The sequence below is a fragment of the Orcinus orca genome, chromosome 20, assembly GCF_937001465.1.
Source record: "Orcinus orca chromosome 20, mOrcOrc1.1, whole genome shotgun sequence".
NCBI classification, from domain to species: Eukaryota; Metazoa; Chordata; class Mammalia; order Artiodactyla; family Delphinidae; genus Orcinus; species Orcinus orca.
Genome location: NC_064578.1, coordinates 50,140,166 through 50,158,454, shown reverse-complemented (window position 1 = coordinate 50,158,454; position 18,289 = coordinate 50,140,166). Strand labels below are relative to the sequence as shown.

Genomic DNA, 18,289 nt, shown 5'->3' with positions numbered 1-18,289 from the left:
TTTCCAGATGTGAGCCTGGTTCCCCTCCCCCATCTGGCCCCATTGCTCCCGCGGGGTAGGAGGGAGGGGAGCTAGAGTCCGATACCCCCCTATCAAATCGCTACCAGGGACCCCGGCCCGTATCCGCTCCCGGCAGGTCTCGTTTCCCTGTTCAAGCGGTAAAAACCGAATTGGGATGGGGTGAGTGCAGTAGAGACGAGGCTCTCCCCCAACTCCACCTCTTCCCCGGGCTCTGCCTCAGCCCCTCCCGCAGCCCACTTGGGCGAAACGCCGCACCCAGGCCACGCCCCTACCGACCCGCCCTCCGAACGCTCCCCTTATAAACCCCGCCCCGAACCACCACGCCCCCTTGGCTGCCCGGAGGTCAGGCCCCGAGGTCAGGTCCCTCGGACGCGCCTCCGCCTTCATGTCCCCTGCGGAGGGCGCGGTCTGAGTTTTCTGTCTCTCTACCCCGCTCTGTTCTGTGTCTCTGGGTGTCTGTGTTTCTCGGTCACTATTTCTGTCTCTGTACTTTTCTGTGTGTGTCTCCTGTACCCTGTACGTCTCTATGTCTGTCTCTCTCTGCAACCCTCTGCCTGTCTCTGTCTTAGTCCCTAGGTCTCTATCTCCAAATTTCCGTCTCTGTGTCCCTATCTCTCTCTGCCTCTGTCTCTCCCTGCGTCTCTCTCTCCCTCTCTGAATTTCCGTGTCCCAGTCCATCTTCAATGATCTCCCTCTAGCTCCCTCCACCTTTCTGTGTCTCTTTCCCACGTCTGCATGCCTAGCCGGACAGCGGGGGCGCCTTGCCCTCAGGGTTTCCACAGCCTCCTACGGCTTTGGCGCCGGCAGGGTGGGCAGCTCGGCGGGCCGCGGGCGCCCCCGTGTGGCCCGCAGGGGGCTGTAAGGAGAGGACAGCAGGCAGAGTGCGCGCGCCCGCATAGTTGTGCCTGGTGCAGAACACTGTGGCCGCCCGTGGGTGACACCGGGAGGTAGTGTGTGACGCCAAGAGACTCACTGTGTGAGTGTGTACTACTTGAGATCGCGCGTGACGCCAGAGGTTGTGTGTGGCTGTGTGACCTTGTGAGATTTTCTGTGACAACCAGAAACAGAGTGTGACTGTGTGAAATCGTGTTACACCGAGACGTTGTGTGTGACAGTGTATGTGAGGTGACCGAGATGACCTATAGGTGACTGCGTGTGACACCGTGAGGTTGGGTGTCCCTGAGACACTATTTGGGGGATGTTTGTGGCATCGAGAAACCATACGTGAGCAAGAGATCGTGTGTGACACTGTGCAACATGGTGAGGACAGGAGAGTTGTGTGTGTCACACGGGCAGATGGTGTGTGAGAGAGGGCGAGAATGAATAAGTGTGATCCACCAGGTAATGATGTGAGAAGCAGTGTGAGAGGCCCCGGGGGCGGGGGAGCTGGGTGTGAGAGTGACCATGTGAGTGTGAGACAGGATGTTTCAGCCACACTGATGACGTAGGAGAAGCTGGGTGGGACTGTGTGTAACACGGATCATGTGGGACACTGAGACTGGCCCAGTGTCATGACAGTGCATTAGAGCGTGTTCAACCGTCCTGGGCACTCAGATGGGTGTACGAGAGAAACCTCGTGTGTGTAAGTGTACGTGTGTGACACCAGGAGATTGCGGTGTGAGGGCGACAGCTGTGTGTGACACACTGTGTAAGGCTCGGCATGACATCTTGAGAGATTGTGTGCGATCCTGTGCGGAGCTGTGTGTGTATGCTTGACACTCTCGAGTTGTGTAAGATGTCACCAGTGAGGATGGGCCAGGCTCGGAGAGACTGTGAGGGACCGTGTGACATTTTGAGAGGCTGTGTGACTGTGGCGCTCTGGGAGGTTGTGTGTTGAGCGCAGCTGGTTCAGGAGACCGTGTGCAGCACCGTGTGACACAATGTGATATTGTTCGTTTCTCTGCCAGGGACGGTGAGTGTGAGTCTGCTTGCTGAGAGGGGTCATCTGGGATGGGGTGACACTGAGGTGGGGGATGTGACAGGGTGGCAGAGCATATGTAATGGAGTGAGAGGCTGTGTGGGACCCACAGGAGAGATTTGTGTGACTGTGGAATAAATGCAGCAGAGCATGAGGCACATCTTGAGAGACTGTCTTTACCTGTGAGTGTGTGTGTGTGTGTGTGTGAGAGAGAGAGAGAGAGAAAGAGAGTGAGAGACAGAGATTGAGAGGGGAGACTGCAAGAGAGATAGAGGGAGAGAGAGAGGCACAGAAACACAAAGACAAAGAGGGGGACGGACAGACATAACAAGAGGACCCAGAGAGACGGAGGCGAGGCAGCGAGGGCGAAGGGGATGGTGGTGGCAGTGGCAGGAGGAGGCGGGTCCTCAGAGACTGTGCCCCAGGAGAGGGGGCGGGGCGGGGCTGAGGGGGGACCCAGACGCTGCTTCCCAGCCTCTGCCACCCGCCCGCCATCCCGGCCCTGAGCAGCAACAGGTAGGAGGCTCCGGTCTCGGCCCCGCCAGCTAGTTCCTCTGCCTGGGAATGAATGGATGCGTGAGTGAATGAATGACTTTACACTTCTGCATCTCCAGCAGCCCGTCTCTCCCTCTGTCCCTCCATGTGCCCCTCTCTGTCCCCTTTCGTCACTCCATCTCTCCTCCTGCCCTTCCACTTCCTTCTCTCTGTCCCCCTGCCCCTTCTCTCCTCTGTCCCTTTATCTCCTCTGTGCCTCTCTCTCCCTCTCCTCGCTGTCCCTCCCTCTACCGCTCCATTTGTCCCTCTCTCTCCTCTCCCACTCCATCACTCCATCCCTCCCCAACCTTTCCATCTCCCCTTCTCTATCCTCCCTCGGTCCCCTCGTCCCCTCTGTGCTTCCCTCCCCCTGTATCACTGTCCCTTTCTTTACCCCTCTATTTGTCTCCCTCTTTCGCTGCTCCCTCCATCACCCCGTCCCTCCCCATCTCTCCATCTTTCTATCCCTCCTCAGTCTCTTTATTCCCCCCTGTGCCTCAGACTCTGCCTCTGTCATTTTGTTTCTTCCTCTGCCCCTCTGTTTTTCCCTCTTTCCATCCTTTCTGCCCCTCTCGCAGTCATGGCTGGGTTGCCCCCCCTCTCCAGCCCTCTCTCCGGCTGCTAATGAGCAAGAGAAGCCTTTGAGGTGGCCAGAGCTGGGGTGAGGGGGGCTCCCCCAGGGGGGCGGAGGGGGCAGCTGCTGCGAAGGCCCTAATGAGGCCCCCTCTGGGCCCCTCCCACTGTGATCTTAATTCCCCCTTCTCCCTGGAGCCACCGCTAATTGGCCTGGGGAGGGACCCCTCCTGGCTCATGCTGTATCCCCGGGAGGTGAAGACACCTGGATCCCTGGATCTTGATCCAACACCTGTGGCCCTGTCCTTCTGTCCCTCCCTCCACCTGCCTCTCAGCCTCCCACCTGTGTTTCCCTCCCGGCTTCCTTCTCCTCTCTCTGTTCCTCCCTCCACCTGACTCTAGGTACCCCATCCGTGCACCCCTCCATCCCTCCACTTGCCCCTCTCCTCTCTGTTCATCTGTCCCTCTTTCGGCCGGCTTCTTGGTACCCCATCTGCGCAGATCTTCATCTCTCCCCTTTTCTTCTGTTTTCCTGTCCCTTCCTCCACCTTCCTCTGGGCACCCCTTTCGTGCGCCCTTCCACGCACGCCCCTGTTACTGGGTCCCATCACCACCGCCATCCCTATCTGGGGACCCAGCTTTGCCCTTGCCTGCCCCTCCGCCCCGACTCCCGCCGGCTTTTAACCCTGTCCCCGCCGCAGCCATGTCCAACAACATGGCCAAGATAGCGGAGGCCCGGAAGACGGTGGAACAGCTGAAGCTGGAGGTGAACATCGACCGTATGAAGGTGCTGGGTCGGGGTGGGGAGGAAGGCGGGGGCTCCGGGGCTGGGGTTTGGACCGGTCAGTGTTGGGAGTGGGGCCGGGAGCCGTGTAGAGATCCCCTTCGGAACCGGACAGAACCCGGGGAGGGGGCCTAGGCAAGGGGGCGGAGCCCAATAAGGGACGTGGCCAGAGCTAAGGCGGGGCCCAAGGGCGGGCCCGGGTAATGGGAGCGGTCCGGACAAGGGGGCGGGGTCTGATAAGGGGCGGGCCTGACCCGAGGAGGGGCCCAGGCAAAGGGCGGGGCGGGGCGTGAACATCTCCACCCGGGTGCCCGCAGGTATCACAGGCGGCGGCCGAACTCCTGGCCTTCTGCGAGACTCATGCCAAAGACGACCCGTTGGTGACGCCGGTACCCGCCGCAGAGAACCCCTTCCGCGACAAGCGCCTCTTCTGCGTCCTGCTCTGAGCCCTCCCGACAGCTTACCCTCCCCTGTCAAAGTATGAATCCAATAAACGTGGTGACTGTGGTGGTGCCTGTGCTTTCGGGGAAACTGAGGCACGCGCAGAGCTTGGGGCCACCGTAGGGGAGCCGGTGTCCCGTCTCACCCCTTCTGAGTGTGTGTGGAGTGTCTGGCGGGGCGTGAGGTTATGCGGGGTTTGTGGATGCGGAGGGGTTAGGGGAGGAAATGAGCGCTCCTGGCTCTGGCCTCCACAGAGTGTTCCGCGATTCTGAATTTATTTAATCGACCCAGCAGCCTCAGAAAGCAGCTGGCTACTTGTATGACACCCATTTTACAGATGAGGAAACTGAGCCAAAGGTGGCTAGGAGATAATGGGGTGAAGACTGGACTCCAGCGCTACCTGAACCTCTCAGCTGGCCTCTCTTCTCTCCTCCCTCCTGAGTTGGAGGTTCTTAGAATCCCCAGTGTCCACCTTTCTCATCCCCTGAATGATTCCACCCCCTTTTTCCACATCTGGTTAGTCCCTGACACAGGCCCCCCTCTCCTTAAGCACTGAACTTTTCTCTGTTCATTTATTCATTATTCCAAACACTCCTGGCCCTGTGCTGGTTGAAACTGGGGACACGGTCATGACTGAGACAGTCCTGGCCCTGGGCTTCTGGGGCTCAGAATCCAGTGGGAGAGACAGACCTGTCCCCAGATAGTGATGATTCAGAGTGGGCAAGGCTGGGATGGGGGAATTCAGAGGGAATGCCTGACTCAGCTTGAAGGTCAGGGAGGGCTTCCTGGAGGAGGGAATATCTGAGCTGGGACATGGTGATAATAAAACTTGGGGACCCAGGGAACTTCCCTAGCGGTCCTGTGGTTAGGACTCTGTGCTTCCACTGCAGGAGTCACGGGTTCGATCCCTCGTCGGGGGGAACTAAGATCCCGCATGCCACGGGGTGTGGCCAAAACAACCCCCGAAAAAACAAACACAAAAACTTGGGGACCCAGAGAAGAGAGATGTGTGGCTACGGGAGACAAATTAATGTATGCATTCCTCCCGATTTCCTTTGTTCTGGACACAGGTGACTGTGACAGCCCTGGTTCCTGTCCTGTGTTTACCACTTCACACATTGGTGGTCTGCAGGACCTATATAGCCTGCAGTTAGATAGGAGTACTTCACATAAAAGTCCATATTTCTGGCTTCTTCCATTTGGAAGGGCTGGTGACCTCAGACCTGCACAACCCTGCAGGGTGACCAGAGGCTATGAGATGGGCCCTGGGCCTTCTAGTTTGCCAAGGTCCCCACCATACCCCATTGTCTCCCAGTTAAGGAGGCTGAGAGTCAGTTACTATCTATCACAGAGCCTGTGCCGCGGGCTTCTTACAGAGGAATGAAGAGAAAGGTAAAACATCTTGAACCCATGTCTCTGTTGAAAATAAAGAAATGCAGACTGGACTTCCCTGGTGGTACAGTGGTTAAGAATCCACCTGCTGATGCAGGGGACATGCATTCCAGCCCTGGTCCAGGAAAATCCCACGTGCCGCGGAGCAGCAACTAAGCCCGTGCGCCACAACTACTGAGCCTGTGCTTACTAGAGCCCGCGAGACACAACTACTGAGCCCGCGTGCCACTGAAGCCCCCGCGCCTAGAGCCTGTGCTCCGCAACGAGAGGAGCCACCGCAATGAGAAGCCCGTGCACCGCAACGAAGAGTAGCCCCCGCTCGCCGCAACTAGAGAAAGCCCAAGTGCAGCAACGAAGACCCAACGCAGCCAACAATAAATAAATAAATTTTAAAAAAAGAAAAACAGAAATGCAGACTGGGTGACCTGTGGGTTTGGTTAATTATTTTACCTGGTTGGTCCAAGGGCCACTGAGTTTGCAACCTCTCCCCTCTCCTCACTCTCTCATCTTGAGACTGCACCCTGGATCTGGATGAAGGTGGCTCACTGGGCCTCCGCTGCCCAGAGAGGGACTGTGCCTGCGTCTGGCAAGTGCTCCATTATTCACATTGGATTAGGGTCCCCTGGGTCCCAACTCTGAGCTTCCTGTTGAATTGAGGCAAGAGAAGCTGTAATTATATCTCCCTCCTGTCTCCTACCTCTCAGCCGGCTCCGGTCTGGTTGCATCATGTCTGTGGGAGCCCCGGGGGAGATGGGGGACAGAGAGAGCCAAGGATGAGCTCAGGGTGGGGAGTGGGGGGAGGAGGGATGCTGGGAGGGAAGTTGCCAGAAGGATTCTGGAATTTCACAGACCCAGCATCCTTGCATCTTAGAACCCGAAATGCAAAGGAGTCTAGAATCCCAGGAAGTTGGAGGGCTGGAATTCTGGAGTCTTTGACCAGTGCGGGGCCAGGATGCTGGGGTCCAGCACCCTTGTCGGGCTTGGATTCCAGAGCTCGGCACTTCAGGAGTGTAAGGATTTCTTGAGGCTGGACTGTTGGGATTTAGATCCGTTGAGCCCTGGGACCTTGGAACTGGTCTGGGGGAATGGAAGCTGGGGAGAAGCAAGTGGGGCTGGCTGACCTGGTGGGGGGCAGGGAGTGGGAGGAAATGTCTGCCTGCAGAAGGAGGGGGGCTGGGTGAGCCTGCACCCAGACTGAGGCTGGGAGGGAGGAGAAGCCAGAAGGGAGAAGCCAGAGCAGGTCCTGCGTGACCAGCCTGCAAACCAGATAACGTCATTAGCGGGTAGGACTCCGTAGCACCCGCTTCTGGTTACCCGCTGCTCTTTCCTGCCACCCCCAGCTCTGAAGTCAGCTCTGGGGTCAGGCCCAGGCTGGAGGCAGAGCCAGGCCAAGAGGCAGAGAGGTGAAGGCCTGGGGTAGTGCTTGCGCCCAGCAGTTCTCTCCCATTTCACCCCAAACCCCAGGGCTGGGGGCTGCCCCACCCAGCTGTCCTCCTTCCACACCCCACCCATGTGCTTGGCACTGAGGGGCCGGGGGTAAGGGGTGGGACAGCCCAGAGCCAGAAGGATCCAGAATCACGGCCATCACTTATTGGGAGTCCGGTTTCACAAGCCCCATCTCCCGTAATTCTCATGGTAGCCCCCAAAAGACTCTGTTTACCCCCATTTTACAGACATGGAAGAGCGGCATGGAGAAGTGATGTCACCTGGTCAGTCGGGGTTTGAGGATGGAGTGGGAGAAGTCGATGGATGATTTCAGGAGGTGCTGGAGGGGTTCAAAGGGGCCCTTGAAGGACAGAAGTGAGGGGACCTCAGGTGAGGTGCACGGCCCAGGCAAAGGTGGGAAAGGAGCAACAGAGCAGGGACACCAGGAGCCGGAGAGGGAAACAGCGGCCAGTAGGTAGGCAAGGACCCACTGGTGGTGGAGAAAAGGGCGGTGGGCAGAGAAAATTGGCCTCTAGCTGGGGCGGCTGGGACCTGCTAAGGAAGGATGGGTCAGGATGGACACCCAGCGGCTTCTCACAGCAGTGAGCGGGCACAGGCGACAGGCGGGCCTGGCAGGCGTGAGCAGCTGGTGGCGTGTGTGTGGGGTACGCGGTGAGGCCAGCTTCCTCCCAGGGCAGGACCAGAAGGACGGAAACCAGGGAGCCAGGAGAGGGTCGGGCGCAGGGTGGGCTGGCATCTTAGGTCAGGCAGGCCTGGGCAGGCAGCAGGAGGCGCTGGCCGGCAGGTGTGGAAGAGCCCATCCCGGTCCCATTTCCTGGCCTGGTTGGTGCCTGCCCCCTTGAGCACACCCACCCAGGTGGAATGACTCAGCTGAGGGCCTGCCCAGGCTCCAGCTATGACCTTCCTCTCCCATCACTTGTCGCACGCCACTTGGGACCGCGCCCCCATCAGATGGTGTCCTCTGAGGCCCTCTGCGCCCCCAGCCCTTGACCCACGGTGAGTGGGTTAGGGTTCGCTGAATAACAACACCAACGGTAGCTGTTTGAGGACTTCCTAGAGGCAGGCAGGGTGAACTCCGTCTCTAACCTTCCAACAACATCCCAAGGGCATGGCAGCCATGTGATGACGAACATCGAGGCTTAGAGACCCACGTGGGCCAACACAGCCATAAAGAAACAGGTGGGCCCCAATAAACAGACACGCGTGGACGCACCGGTAGACACAGATGCACAAAGAGACCTTAGAGGAAAGAATGCCCTCCACTCACACACACACACCACACTCACACACACACACACACACACCACACTCACTATGCTGATACGATGCTCACTTAGGTCACACAAACCCACACATGAAGTTCACACACCCACAGTCCCTAGCACACCCCCTCCCAGGTACCCGTTCTTCCCCCGCTCCCAGTGCTGTGCGTCCATTTCCAGTTGTCTCTGGGCTGTCCTCTCTCTTCTGTGGCGCTGCCCCAGGGTCCCTCTGGGGAGGCCTGACTTGTGGCAGGGGGAGGGTGCTGACTCACCCATCCAGAGCAGTTCCTTCCCACAGCTCTTCCCGCCCCAGAAGTCACCCCACCCCCAGCCCAGCCCAGCTGGGGTGACCTCTCACCCCAGGGCACCCGGGTGGAAGGGGAACGCTTTGTGCCCTTGTCGTGGCGTGAGCGTGTCCAACACTGGCATGGACCCCAGGGACCCTTAGTCCTCTCCTTAGGAGCGAGTTACAGTTGCCACCTCTCCTGCCTGCTCTGGAGCACAGAACTGATGCCAGGGTCGCCAGGGCTCCCGGCCCCCAGCGGCAAAGGTGGGGAAACTGAGGCCTGGGGGAGGCGCCTGTCTGAGGCCCCGATGGGCATGGGAGCAGCGTGGACTTCCTGAACGTTCAGCAGTGCCTGGTGCGGGCAGGAAGCCAGTAGGAGGGAAGTTCCAGGAACCAGAGCTCCACCCCCACCTCCCCTGGCACTCCTGCAACATCCCTGATGCAGAGACAGGACGCGAGCCTGCCAGGCATCATCATTAATATGATAGAACTTCCTGAGTTCCCTCTGCTCCGCCTGGGATTGCAGAGAGTGAGGGCGGTACCACGTGGCCAGGATGCCTGAGACACACACACACAGGCACCCTCAGAGTGGGGCTGAAGGGTCATTCTCGGAGCCCCTGGTGTGGCTGGAGCTGGGGCATCCATCCTGGCGGAAGCTGGGGGTACCAGCTGGGCATGGGTGATAGGGAGATGGAGGAGGGGGAGGGGGGAGGGGATTGTGGTCACGGAAGCAGGGGTGGCATGGCGACGGAGAGGGGAAGTCTGTAGCTGCCCAACGTCCAGTCCTTGGGGTCAGGACCATCCTTCCTGGCCTTGGCTGGGATACGGTACGTACACAGGCTCTCTCCTTGTTACAAAGGGGGGTCTGGGATGGGCCACTGGCCATGGTTGGCCACCAGGCCCACGAAGCCCATTGTACAGATTAAGAAACTGAGGTCCACTGGCTTCTCATCCTGGCCTGGGACTATCCCATAGCAAGGAGGTGGTCCAACTGGGGCAGAAACTCCAGTCAAATGGAGTGAGAGCTTGAATTTGTCATCTCTGCACTTAAACTGACTCCCTGAAAAATAAGAGGTGTCTGAGAAGGTCTCTGAGGTCCCATCTGGCCCTTATGGGTTGGGAGGCTGCATGGAAAGCCACAGGCTCAGTGGCAACAGGGACTGGTGACCGCTGTGCTGGCGTCTGGGACACACAGGCTGCTCACACTGGCTGGAGGGTGGCGGCTCTGCGCTGGTGGTGTGTTTGTAGAGGAGTGGGAGGAATTAAGGAACAGCAGTGCTGGAGCCCTGGACGGCTGTCTGTGGCTAAAATATTATTCTTTGAAGTCAAGGTCACCAGAGCTTGGCCTGAGGCCTGGGAGTGCTAGCGTGAGAGGCAAGAGGGCAGGAGGGTGCTCCCCTTTGATGCTGAGCAGTGGAAATCCTGGCGGGATGGGGTGGGGGCTGGTCCCGAACCAGCAGATGCCAAGTCTCTCCTCTCCCCCCCGCCCCCCACCCCCCCAGGGCTCATGGAAGGAGTGAACTGTGTCCAGGGAAAAGCAAGCTCAGTTGTGCCTGGAAAACACTACATCAGGCAGGAATTTCCTGGTCATTTCTCAATCCTTGGGCAATGTTCTAACCCCGTGGGGCCTGAGCCCAGAATAGATGCCAGAAGCCACCCCAGACAGCCTTGCAGACTGGTCGGCTGTGCCCCTCAGGTCCCGCCCGCGTCCCTGCTGGCAAGCTCCCAACTCCAGGGTGATGATGACTCGGGTGATCCCCACCCGGCCGACGCTGGGAAGGGAAGAACGCTGGCAGAGTCCTGAGCCTGCGAGGTGGCAGGTGGCTCGGTGATGGGGACCGTGAGGGGACACGGGGAGGGGGAGGGGGAGGCGGGAGATGGATGTCTTGGGGAGAGGGCATGGAGGGAGCGTGCCAGGGAAGGCGGACGGAGGCCAGGGCCCTCTGGGGAAAGCAGAGGCGGGGGAACGTGGGGCAGAGAGAGGAAATGAAAAAGCCGGGGTGAGCAGGCAAGATGAGTAGAAAGGGAGGGAGGAGGGAGGGGAGGAGGGAGAAGCTGACACTCGGAGAGGGACCCAGCGAGCACGACCCCGGAGAAGCAGCGAGGGGACAGAGGAGGAGCTGAGAGAGACCGCAGGCAGTGAGGAGGGGCTGGGAAAGCAGAAACGCGGAGAAGGGAATAGACGGCTGTCAGGAGAGAGGGAGGGAGGGAGGGAGGCAGAGGGGGTGGACCAGGGAGGAGACAGAGACAGAGACACAGCAAGAGACAGAGACAGAGAAGGAAAGAACTAGGGGCTTGAAGAGGAAAAGACTAGACAGAGAGACAGATGTAGGGAAGGAAAGAAATAGGGGAAAGAGAGAGAGAGAGTACCAGAGCCTGGGGAAGACAGAGGGGAGAGAAACAGTCGCACAAGAATTGCGGTGGGTTGACTGGGACCCTCCCTCCCCCCCCCCCCCCCCGACCTCCAACTGCAGCGAGGACCACGGGGAGGGGAACGCGGTGGTGGTCGTCGCAGGGCCGGACCCGGCGCGGCTCCCCTCCTTCGCCACCTCCCACCCCGGGGACCCCTCCGGCCCGGGCGGCCGCCGGAGGCCGGGGATGGCGGATTCGTGCCAGAACCTCACGTACGTGCGGGACTCGGTGGGCCCGGCCACCAGCGCCCTGATGTTCGTGGCGGGCGTGGTGGGCAACGGGCTGGCGCTGGGCATCTTGGGGGCGCGGCGACGGTCACGCCCCTCGGCCTTCGCGGTGCTGGTCACCGGGCTGGCGGTCACCGACCTGCTGGGCACGTGCTTCCTGAGTCCAGTGGTGTTCGCGGCCTACGCCCGCAACAGCTCGCTGCTGGGCCTGGCCCGGGGCCGCCCGGCGCTGTGCGATGCCTTCGCCTTCGCCATGACCTTCTTCGGCCTGGCCTCCACGCTCATCCTCTTCGCCATGGCCGTGGAGCGCTGCCTGGCGCTCAGCCACCCCTACCTCTACGCCCGGCTGGACGGGCCGCGCCGCGCCCGCCTGGCGCTGCCCACCATCTACGGCTTCTGCGCCGTCTTCTGCTCGCTGCCCCTGCTGGGCCTGGGCCAACACCAGCAGTACTGCCCGGGCAGCTGGTGCTTCATCCGTATGCGCTCGGCCGAGCTGGGCGGCTGCGCATTCTCGCTGGCCTACGCCAGCCTCGTGGCCCTGCTGGTGGCCACCATCTTCCTCTGCAACGGCTCAGTCACCCTCAGCCTCTGCCGCATGTACCGCCAGCAGAGGCGCCACCACGGCTCGCTGGTCCCCAGCCCCCGGGCGGGCGAAGACGAGGTTGACCACCTGATTCTGCTGGCCCTCATGACGGGCATCATGGCCGTGTGCTCCCTGCCTCTCACGGTGAGTCCCCTCGGCAGATCGGGGTGGGCGGTGGGGAGGAAGGCAGAGCCCAGCGCCGTCCTCCATCGTTTGTACCCATTTCACACATGGGGAAACTGAGACCCGAAGAGATGAGAAGCTTTGTCCAGGGTCAAACAACTCCCAACTTGCTGGAGAAGTCTCCCCATTTGCTTCTGCCCCATTTGACCCCTTCTGACCCTTGTCTCCCCCTTCCACGTCTCTAGCCCCCCAACCCTACCAATTCCACCCCCCACCAACCTTCTCCTTCTACAATGATAATAAGGTCCACCATTCATTGCTCTCTGTCCACCCTGTGCTCAGTGGTTTAGAAATCCTTTCTCCGATAATCTCCAAAATGATCTTATGCATCTATTCCACAAGCATTTAGCAAGAAATGTGACGAAGTCTCTGCCCTGTCACCATTTTTACAGAGGACAGGTGATGATGTCTTTTGCCCATGATCACACAGAGGCAGGTCTGCACCCTGGGCTCCTCTGATGCCAGAGTCTGATCTCCCTGCCACCGTGCTCCCCACTTCCCCAGCCCCACCCATGGGTCTGCCCTTGGCATCTCCTGGCCTCGCCCCTTTCCTGCAGGAACTCCTGCCCTGCCCCTCCCAAATTGCAGCAGGGCCAACCCTGGTCCCGTGGCACCCAGTCATCCTGTCTATACTCTGGGCCTCGGTTTCTCTTTCTGTAAAACGCAAAGGCTGGGCTAGATCTGAGGGTCGTCAAACCTTTGGGGGGTTACAGAGGACTCAGAAACTGGACACACACAGACACAGCCCTGGGACCCAGCCCTACCGCCCCATCTCTCTCCCTCTAGGGCTTTGCTGGCTGTCTCCTGGGGCTTTCTCTCCCTCTGCTCCCCAGATGCACTTGTTTGTTAGTTTTCATCTTATCTTATTTCCTTCCCCTTTGGACAGGCCACCCCTCCCTCGTTTCTGCCAGTGAGCAAGTGGGGGGAGGGGATCGAGGGTGGGGCGTGGGTGGGGGCAGAGGACTCGTGGGTGCTGCTTGACACCCTCACTCTGCCCTCAGATCCACGGCTTCACCCAGGCCATCGCCCCGGACAGCAGTGAGATGGGGGACCTCCTCGCTTTCCGTTTCAATGCCTTCAACCCCATCCTGGATCCCTGGGTCTTCATCCTTTTCCGCAAGGCCGTCTTCCAGCGGCTCAAGCTCTGGTTCTGTTGCTTGTGCCTGAGGCCTGGCCCGGGCGACTTGCAGACGTCCCTCTCCCAGCCGGCCTCGGGGAGGAAGGGCTCAAGGGCCCCCACTGCTGTCGGGGGGAAGGATGGGAGCTGGGTGCATTCGTCAGCCTGGGGCGAGGGGCAGGGGGCACCCTTGCCTGTCCTACAGCCATCCAGCAGCACCGTGGGAACACCGTCCAAAGTGGGGTCCGAGACAGCCTGCTCCCTCTGCTGACATCTGCCCCGTGATCTCCTGCCCTGTCTTCCGAGAGCAGCAGCCAGAAATTCAGGGACTTGACCGGTGGCTGCGGGTGGACAAGCCCAGAGCTGGATCCTGGAGCCCAGCCGGCCAGAATGTTGACCCCCTGGATTCAGGGGGGTGATCAGCTGCTATTTCTCCTCCTTCGGGGTGGCCACGATGGGCTGTGGGAGGAGGGAGAGAGGGAGAGGAAACAATTATCCCGGAGCATAAAAAGAACAGTTCTCTCAAAATATCCGGTGACCTGGGTGGCCTGGTCTGGCCCTCGCTTTGCCTATCCATCTCGCTGTCTAAATATTTAGAAGGCAGAAAAGTTCCCAACAGCTTCTGTGCACTCAGGTCTGCTCTGGTTAGGGTTCTGGCTCTGATCCTCATTCATGCAGGGTGCCCTGGATACCCACCCCAAACCCCCAGCGGACAGCCCTGCCCTCTCCCAGTGCACTCCAAGAGCCACCCTCTCTCTGCCTCATGGGAGCCCAGGATTCTCCGACAAGCTCCCTGCTTCCTTTTACTTCTGATTCCCCATCAGACTTGGGAGGCCTGGTCCCTGCAGGGGAGGTGAAGAAGGGGAGACTGTTGCATTGTGGGTGACACCACTGGACAGGTGCCTGGAAACTGCATGGCTTGGTGAGTTGCAAGATGTGGATGGTGGGGCCCTGGGCTGGGGGAGAAGCTGGGGAATGAAGCGGTGGGAGGTACAGAACCCAGGGACGGCCCAAGAACTCAGACCTAAGTCCTGTGCCTGTCCCTATGCCCCCTCTCAGAGCCTCACTTCACCGCCTGCGTCCTGGGAACTGCCACCCAAATATCATTCATTCATTCATTCATTCATTCAACATAGTGGGCGCTGACTCTACCAAGTGATGGGGACACAGAGCAGTCTCGGCCCCACCCTGGATTCCTCTGGGGTGATTTCCAGCCTTCAATTCCCCTTCTGATTGCTGGGGTGATGTCCAGCCATCCACCCCTCCCCCCTTCTCGTTGCCATCCCCTGCCCTCAGGTACAGAATTCAAGGGTTTTCCAGGAGTGAACATGAAAGGAAGTGGTGCTTCTGCTGGTGGGAGGAGGTGAATGGGAAAGTCCCCCCAGACTCACCCCCCCAGCCCTGGGTTCCCCTTTCTCACTTGGCTTCAGGGTTAAAACAGTAAATCTGCCCCTGGGGAGGACTGGAGGAGTAGACGAGGCATGAGCTTCCTATAAAGACAATAGCGGCAGCCATGGAACCCGTGGCCCCTGCAGTGGGAGCCCAGAGTCCTAACCACTGGACCACCAGGGAAGTCCCTGGTCTATCTTTTTAGCTTCTTAGCTCAGATCACTGTTGGGCTGATGAGTTTGCTTTGGTTTCCTTTTGCGTAGTATGGTGATCATAATCTAATACTTAGCTTACAAGGCCGTGCTGAGGATTAAATAATTCCCCCGAAAAGCAGTTTAGCACAGGGCCTGGAGTAAAGCCCACAATACGGGTTACTGTTACTGCCGTTGTTGTTGTTGTGGCTACTGTAGTGGTCTTTGGCAACTGGGCAAATGCTATTTGAAAACAACGCTTTTCTCCATTGGTTTGACTTCTTCCCACCAGACATTATGTTTCATTTGAAGGGGTGTCTGCGAGAGTTAAAAATAGGTCAAACGACTGCTTAATGGGTATGGGGTTTCCTTTTGGGGTGATGAAAATGTCCTGGAACTAGATAGTGGCGGTGGTTGTACAACGTCATGAATGTACTAAATGTCACCGAATTGTACTTTTTAAGATGGTTAAAATGGTACATTTTGTGTTATGGGTATTTTACCACAATAAAAAAAAAATGTAATACTGAAAAAAAAAATTGAGGAAGTTTAGAAACTTTTATAGCAATCTTGCCAGAGAAATATTGTATCGCTTGAATTTATTTTTCATTTATTTTTAGAATATTTTATGTATTTATTTTTGGCTGCGTTGGGTCTTCGTCGCTGCACGTGGGCTTTCTCTAGTTGCGGCGAGCGGGGGCTACTCTCCGTTGCGGTGCGCGGGCTTCTCGTTGCGGTGGCTTCTCTTGTTGCGGAGCACAGGCTCTAGGCACGCGGGCTTCAGTAGTTGTGGCTCACAGGCTTAGTTGCTCTGCAGCATGTGGGATCTTCCCAGACTAGGGATTGAACCAGTGTCCCCCGCATTGGCAGGCGGATTCTTAACCACTGCGCCACCAGGGAAGTCCTATTGCTTGAATTTAATAGTAAAAATTTGACTTGTACCAAAACAAACCAAAAAACAGTTCAAGAAACAACAGGTGGGGTCCGGCCTTTGTTACCAATCCCGGTCCGGCCTCAGTGGGAACCAGCCCAAAGGTGCCCCTGGAGGAGCGTGCAGAAGGGATGGGATGGAGGGGCTGCATTTCAGGCAGGAGTCGAGGTGGGGCAGGGCTGCCTGTCCAGGCAAGACCCGGGGGGTGGGGGGCACGCTTCCCTCCTCTCTCTGTGCCGCCCCTGGAAGGTGGGTCAGTTCTGGCCTCAGCATTGGCTGAATGGCAGCGCAGGGCTGGGCTTTGGAACCCACGGCATCCTCGCCCAAGGTGGGTGCCATTTTCAGTCCTATTTTGCGGATGTGGATTAAGGGGAGGAGAGGATTAAGTGTTGAAGCTGGTTTTCTGCGGGCTTTTACCCACCAGGCCTAACATCTCAGGAACCTTCCCCCTCCTCTGCATCCCACTGTTTATCTTAGACCCCCACCAGCTCTGGCCTGGATGTCTACACTGTCTGCCAGGGTGCGGGTTTTCCAACAACTCCCTCGGCCCCTCCAGGATGATTTGGAAGCTCCTCTCTTGGCTGGTTCCTGACCCCCGACTGCCCGGGTAGCCTCTCCGCTGGCTGCCATGGTCCTGTCTGGAGGTCCTGTCTGAATGGTTCCTCCCCTGCCTGCCAAGCTCCAAGGGCTGCCACACTCTCTGCTTGGCCACAGCAGACGACCGAGGTTTCCCCAAAGAGCCCATGACCTTTGGGGCCTCCACCTCTTAGCTCGCTGAGCTCACCCTTCCCATGAGACGTGTTTCCCCTTCTCCATCCGTCAAAAGCTCCCTTGCCCTTCAAGTTCCTGCTTTTGGCTATTCCTCCTCCTTGAAGACTTAATCACTCCTCTCAGGCGCTCTCAGTGCATCTGAGGCTCCACAATGGTCCTCACTGCAGCCTGTTGTAGCACAGACATCCATTCACTCATTCAGCAGGCTCTGATTGAGGGCTTACTGTATGTCAGGCTTTGTCCCTATGACGCTGGGGACATGGCAGGGACAGACAGCCTTGGCCCTGCGCTCCTGGAGCTCACAGTTCAGAGGGGGCAGGGCTGGACGTTGTGAAGGGTGGAGTCTTGGAGGACATCAGGGAGGGTTTCTTGGAGGAGGAGATGGCTGAGCCAGGACCTGAGGATTGGAAGAAAGTGAACCAAGTAAAGAAGAGTGTTTCTGTTGTGCTCACAGTTCTGACTCTGGCCTCTGATGCCTCCTTTCCTTCATTTCATTCATTCATTCAACACACATTCCCTTGAGCCTGCTCTGTGCCTGCTGGGGAAATAGCAGTGACTGACACCGCCTTGGCCCTGCCTCGCTCACAATTCAGTGGTGGTGAGAATTTAATAATCACAGAAATATGTATTACAATAAGCCACAAAAATATAAATTTACAAGCTGTGGAATGTACCGAGCACACAGTGAAAGGGAGGCGCCCGCTCTGGTCTGGCGTTGGGGTCAAGAAGTGACAAGCTGGGAACAGGTCTGTCTCCCTCAAGGAGACGTTATGCACTTTTAACTTCATTTCTTGATTAATTTCTGACTTTCGGGCACAGATGGAACTTAAGCACGCACACACATATACACCCTGGCCAGTCCCCGGGAGTAGCTGCTCTTGGGCCTTCTGTGGTCACTGCCCCACCTGCTGGTCACACTGGGAATGACACTTAGAGGTGGTTTCAGAGCCACTGCATTGGAGCTCCCCTCTGGGAGGTGAGGGGAACCTGGATTTCCCTCCAGTGGGCCCCAGTTGGGCACCTCCCGATGTGTCCCCCTGTGTAGTCACTTTCTCAGGACAGGTTTTGAGCTGGCCCACGGGATCTGTAAGCCTGAGTTGGAAATGACCCACAGCAAGCATCAGCTGATGCTTGCCCCTCCCTGCCTGCCCATGTCATTAGCAGCGCAGAGCGCCATCTCTGTGTCTGTCATTAATAAAGAATGGGAAAGGGAAGTCATGACTTTTTAATAACGCAGGCCATATGGGAGTAAAAGTCAAAACACAGGTCCCAAGGGGGAAAATAAACGACGGGGCAGTAGAGAAGTGCAGGCAAAGCAATGCGGTGGTTAAAATCGTGGGCATTTGGGATGCGAATAATCTGGGGTTCAAGTCCCAGCTCACCCACTTCCAAGAAGTGTGGTGCTAGAGGTTTTAGCTGCCCCCCTGACCCCCGCCTCCATTCCTTTCAGTTCTTTTTTTTTTTTTTTTGGCTACACTACGCAGTGCAGAACTTCCCAACCAGGGATTGAACTCACGCCCCTGCAGTGGAGGTGCAGAGTCTTAACCACTGGACTGCCAGGGAAGCCCCCTCCTGTCAGCTCTTGATGATAACTTATCTTGTGCTCATATGCCCACTGGGGAGGATGCATGTCATAAATGCATACTAAATTTTATTAAGACTCAACCTGGCCTGGGTGAGAAGTAAATGAGACGATGTCTAAAAAGCGGCACAATATTTTCTGATCCTCCTTTGAGAGACAATTACTATTCTCCATTTTGCAGACTGGTAAACTGAGGCTCAGAGAAGTGAAGTCACTGCTCCAAGGTTATCAGGTAGGAAGTGACAG

At 57.9% G+C, this 18,289-nt stretch overlaps 2 protein-coding genes across 6 annotated transcripts; both read left to right on the top strand.

The window, feature by feature from the left end:
* The first annotated feature begins 364 nt into the window (after nucleotides 1–364).
* On the top strand, nucleotides 365–4,337 carry GNG8 (G protein subunit gamma 8). 3 transcript variants are annotated; one of them, XM_033430665.1, is made up of 3 exons: nucleotides 365–2,455; nucleotides 3,748–3,833; nucleotides 4,148–4,337. In XM_033430665.1, the coding sequence occupies exons 2-3, from the start codon at nucleotides 3,750–3,752 to the stop codon at nucleotides 4,274–4,276; spliced, it is 213 nt and encodes a 70-aa protein (XP_033286556.1). In that variant the 5' UTR covers nucleotides 365–2,455; nucleotides 3,748–3,749; the 3' UTR covers nucleotides 4,277–4,337. The 3 variants fall into 3 exon arrangements, with proteins under 3 accessions (XP_033286556.1, XP_033286557.1, XP_033286555.1); XM_033430666.2 differs by lacking the exon at nucleotides 365–2,455 and adding an exon at nucleotides 2,462–3,134; XM_033430664.2 differs by lacking the exon at nucleotides 365–2,455 and having other exon boundaries at nucleotides 3,144–3,833.
* Nucleotides 4,338–10,297: 5,960 nt separating this feature from the next.
* Nucleotides 10,298–15,922, top strand: PTGIR (prostaglandin I2 receptor). Of its 3 annotated transcripts, none has more exons than XR_004483897.2 (3): nucleotides 10,298–12,023; nucleotides 13,064–13,594; nucleotides 14,004–15,922. XR_004483897.2 is itself a non-coding variant. In XM_004271136.4 (2 exons), exons 1-2 carry the CDS (start codon nucleotides 11,256–11,258, stop codon nucleotides 13,448–13,450), a joined length of 1,155 nt encoding a protein of 384 aa, XP_004271184.1. In that variant the 5' UTR covers nucleotides 10,298–11,255; the 3' UTR covers nucleotides 13,451–15,922. The 3 variants fall into 3 exon arrangements, 1 of the variants encoding a protein (XP_004271184.1); XR_004483899.2 differs by having other exon boundaries at nucleotides 13,064–14,101; nucleotides 14,316–15,921; XM_004271136.4 differs by having other exon boundaries at nucleotides 13,064–15,922.
* Nucleotides 15,923–18,289: the final 2,367 nt, after the last annotated feature.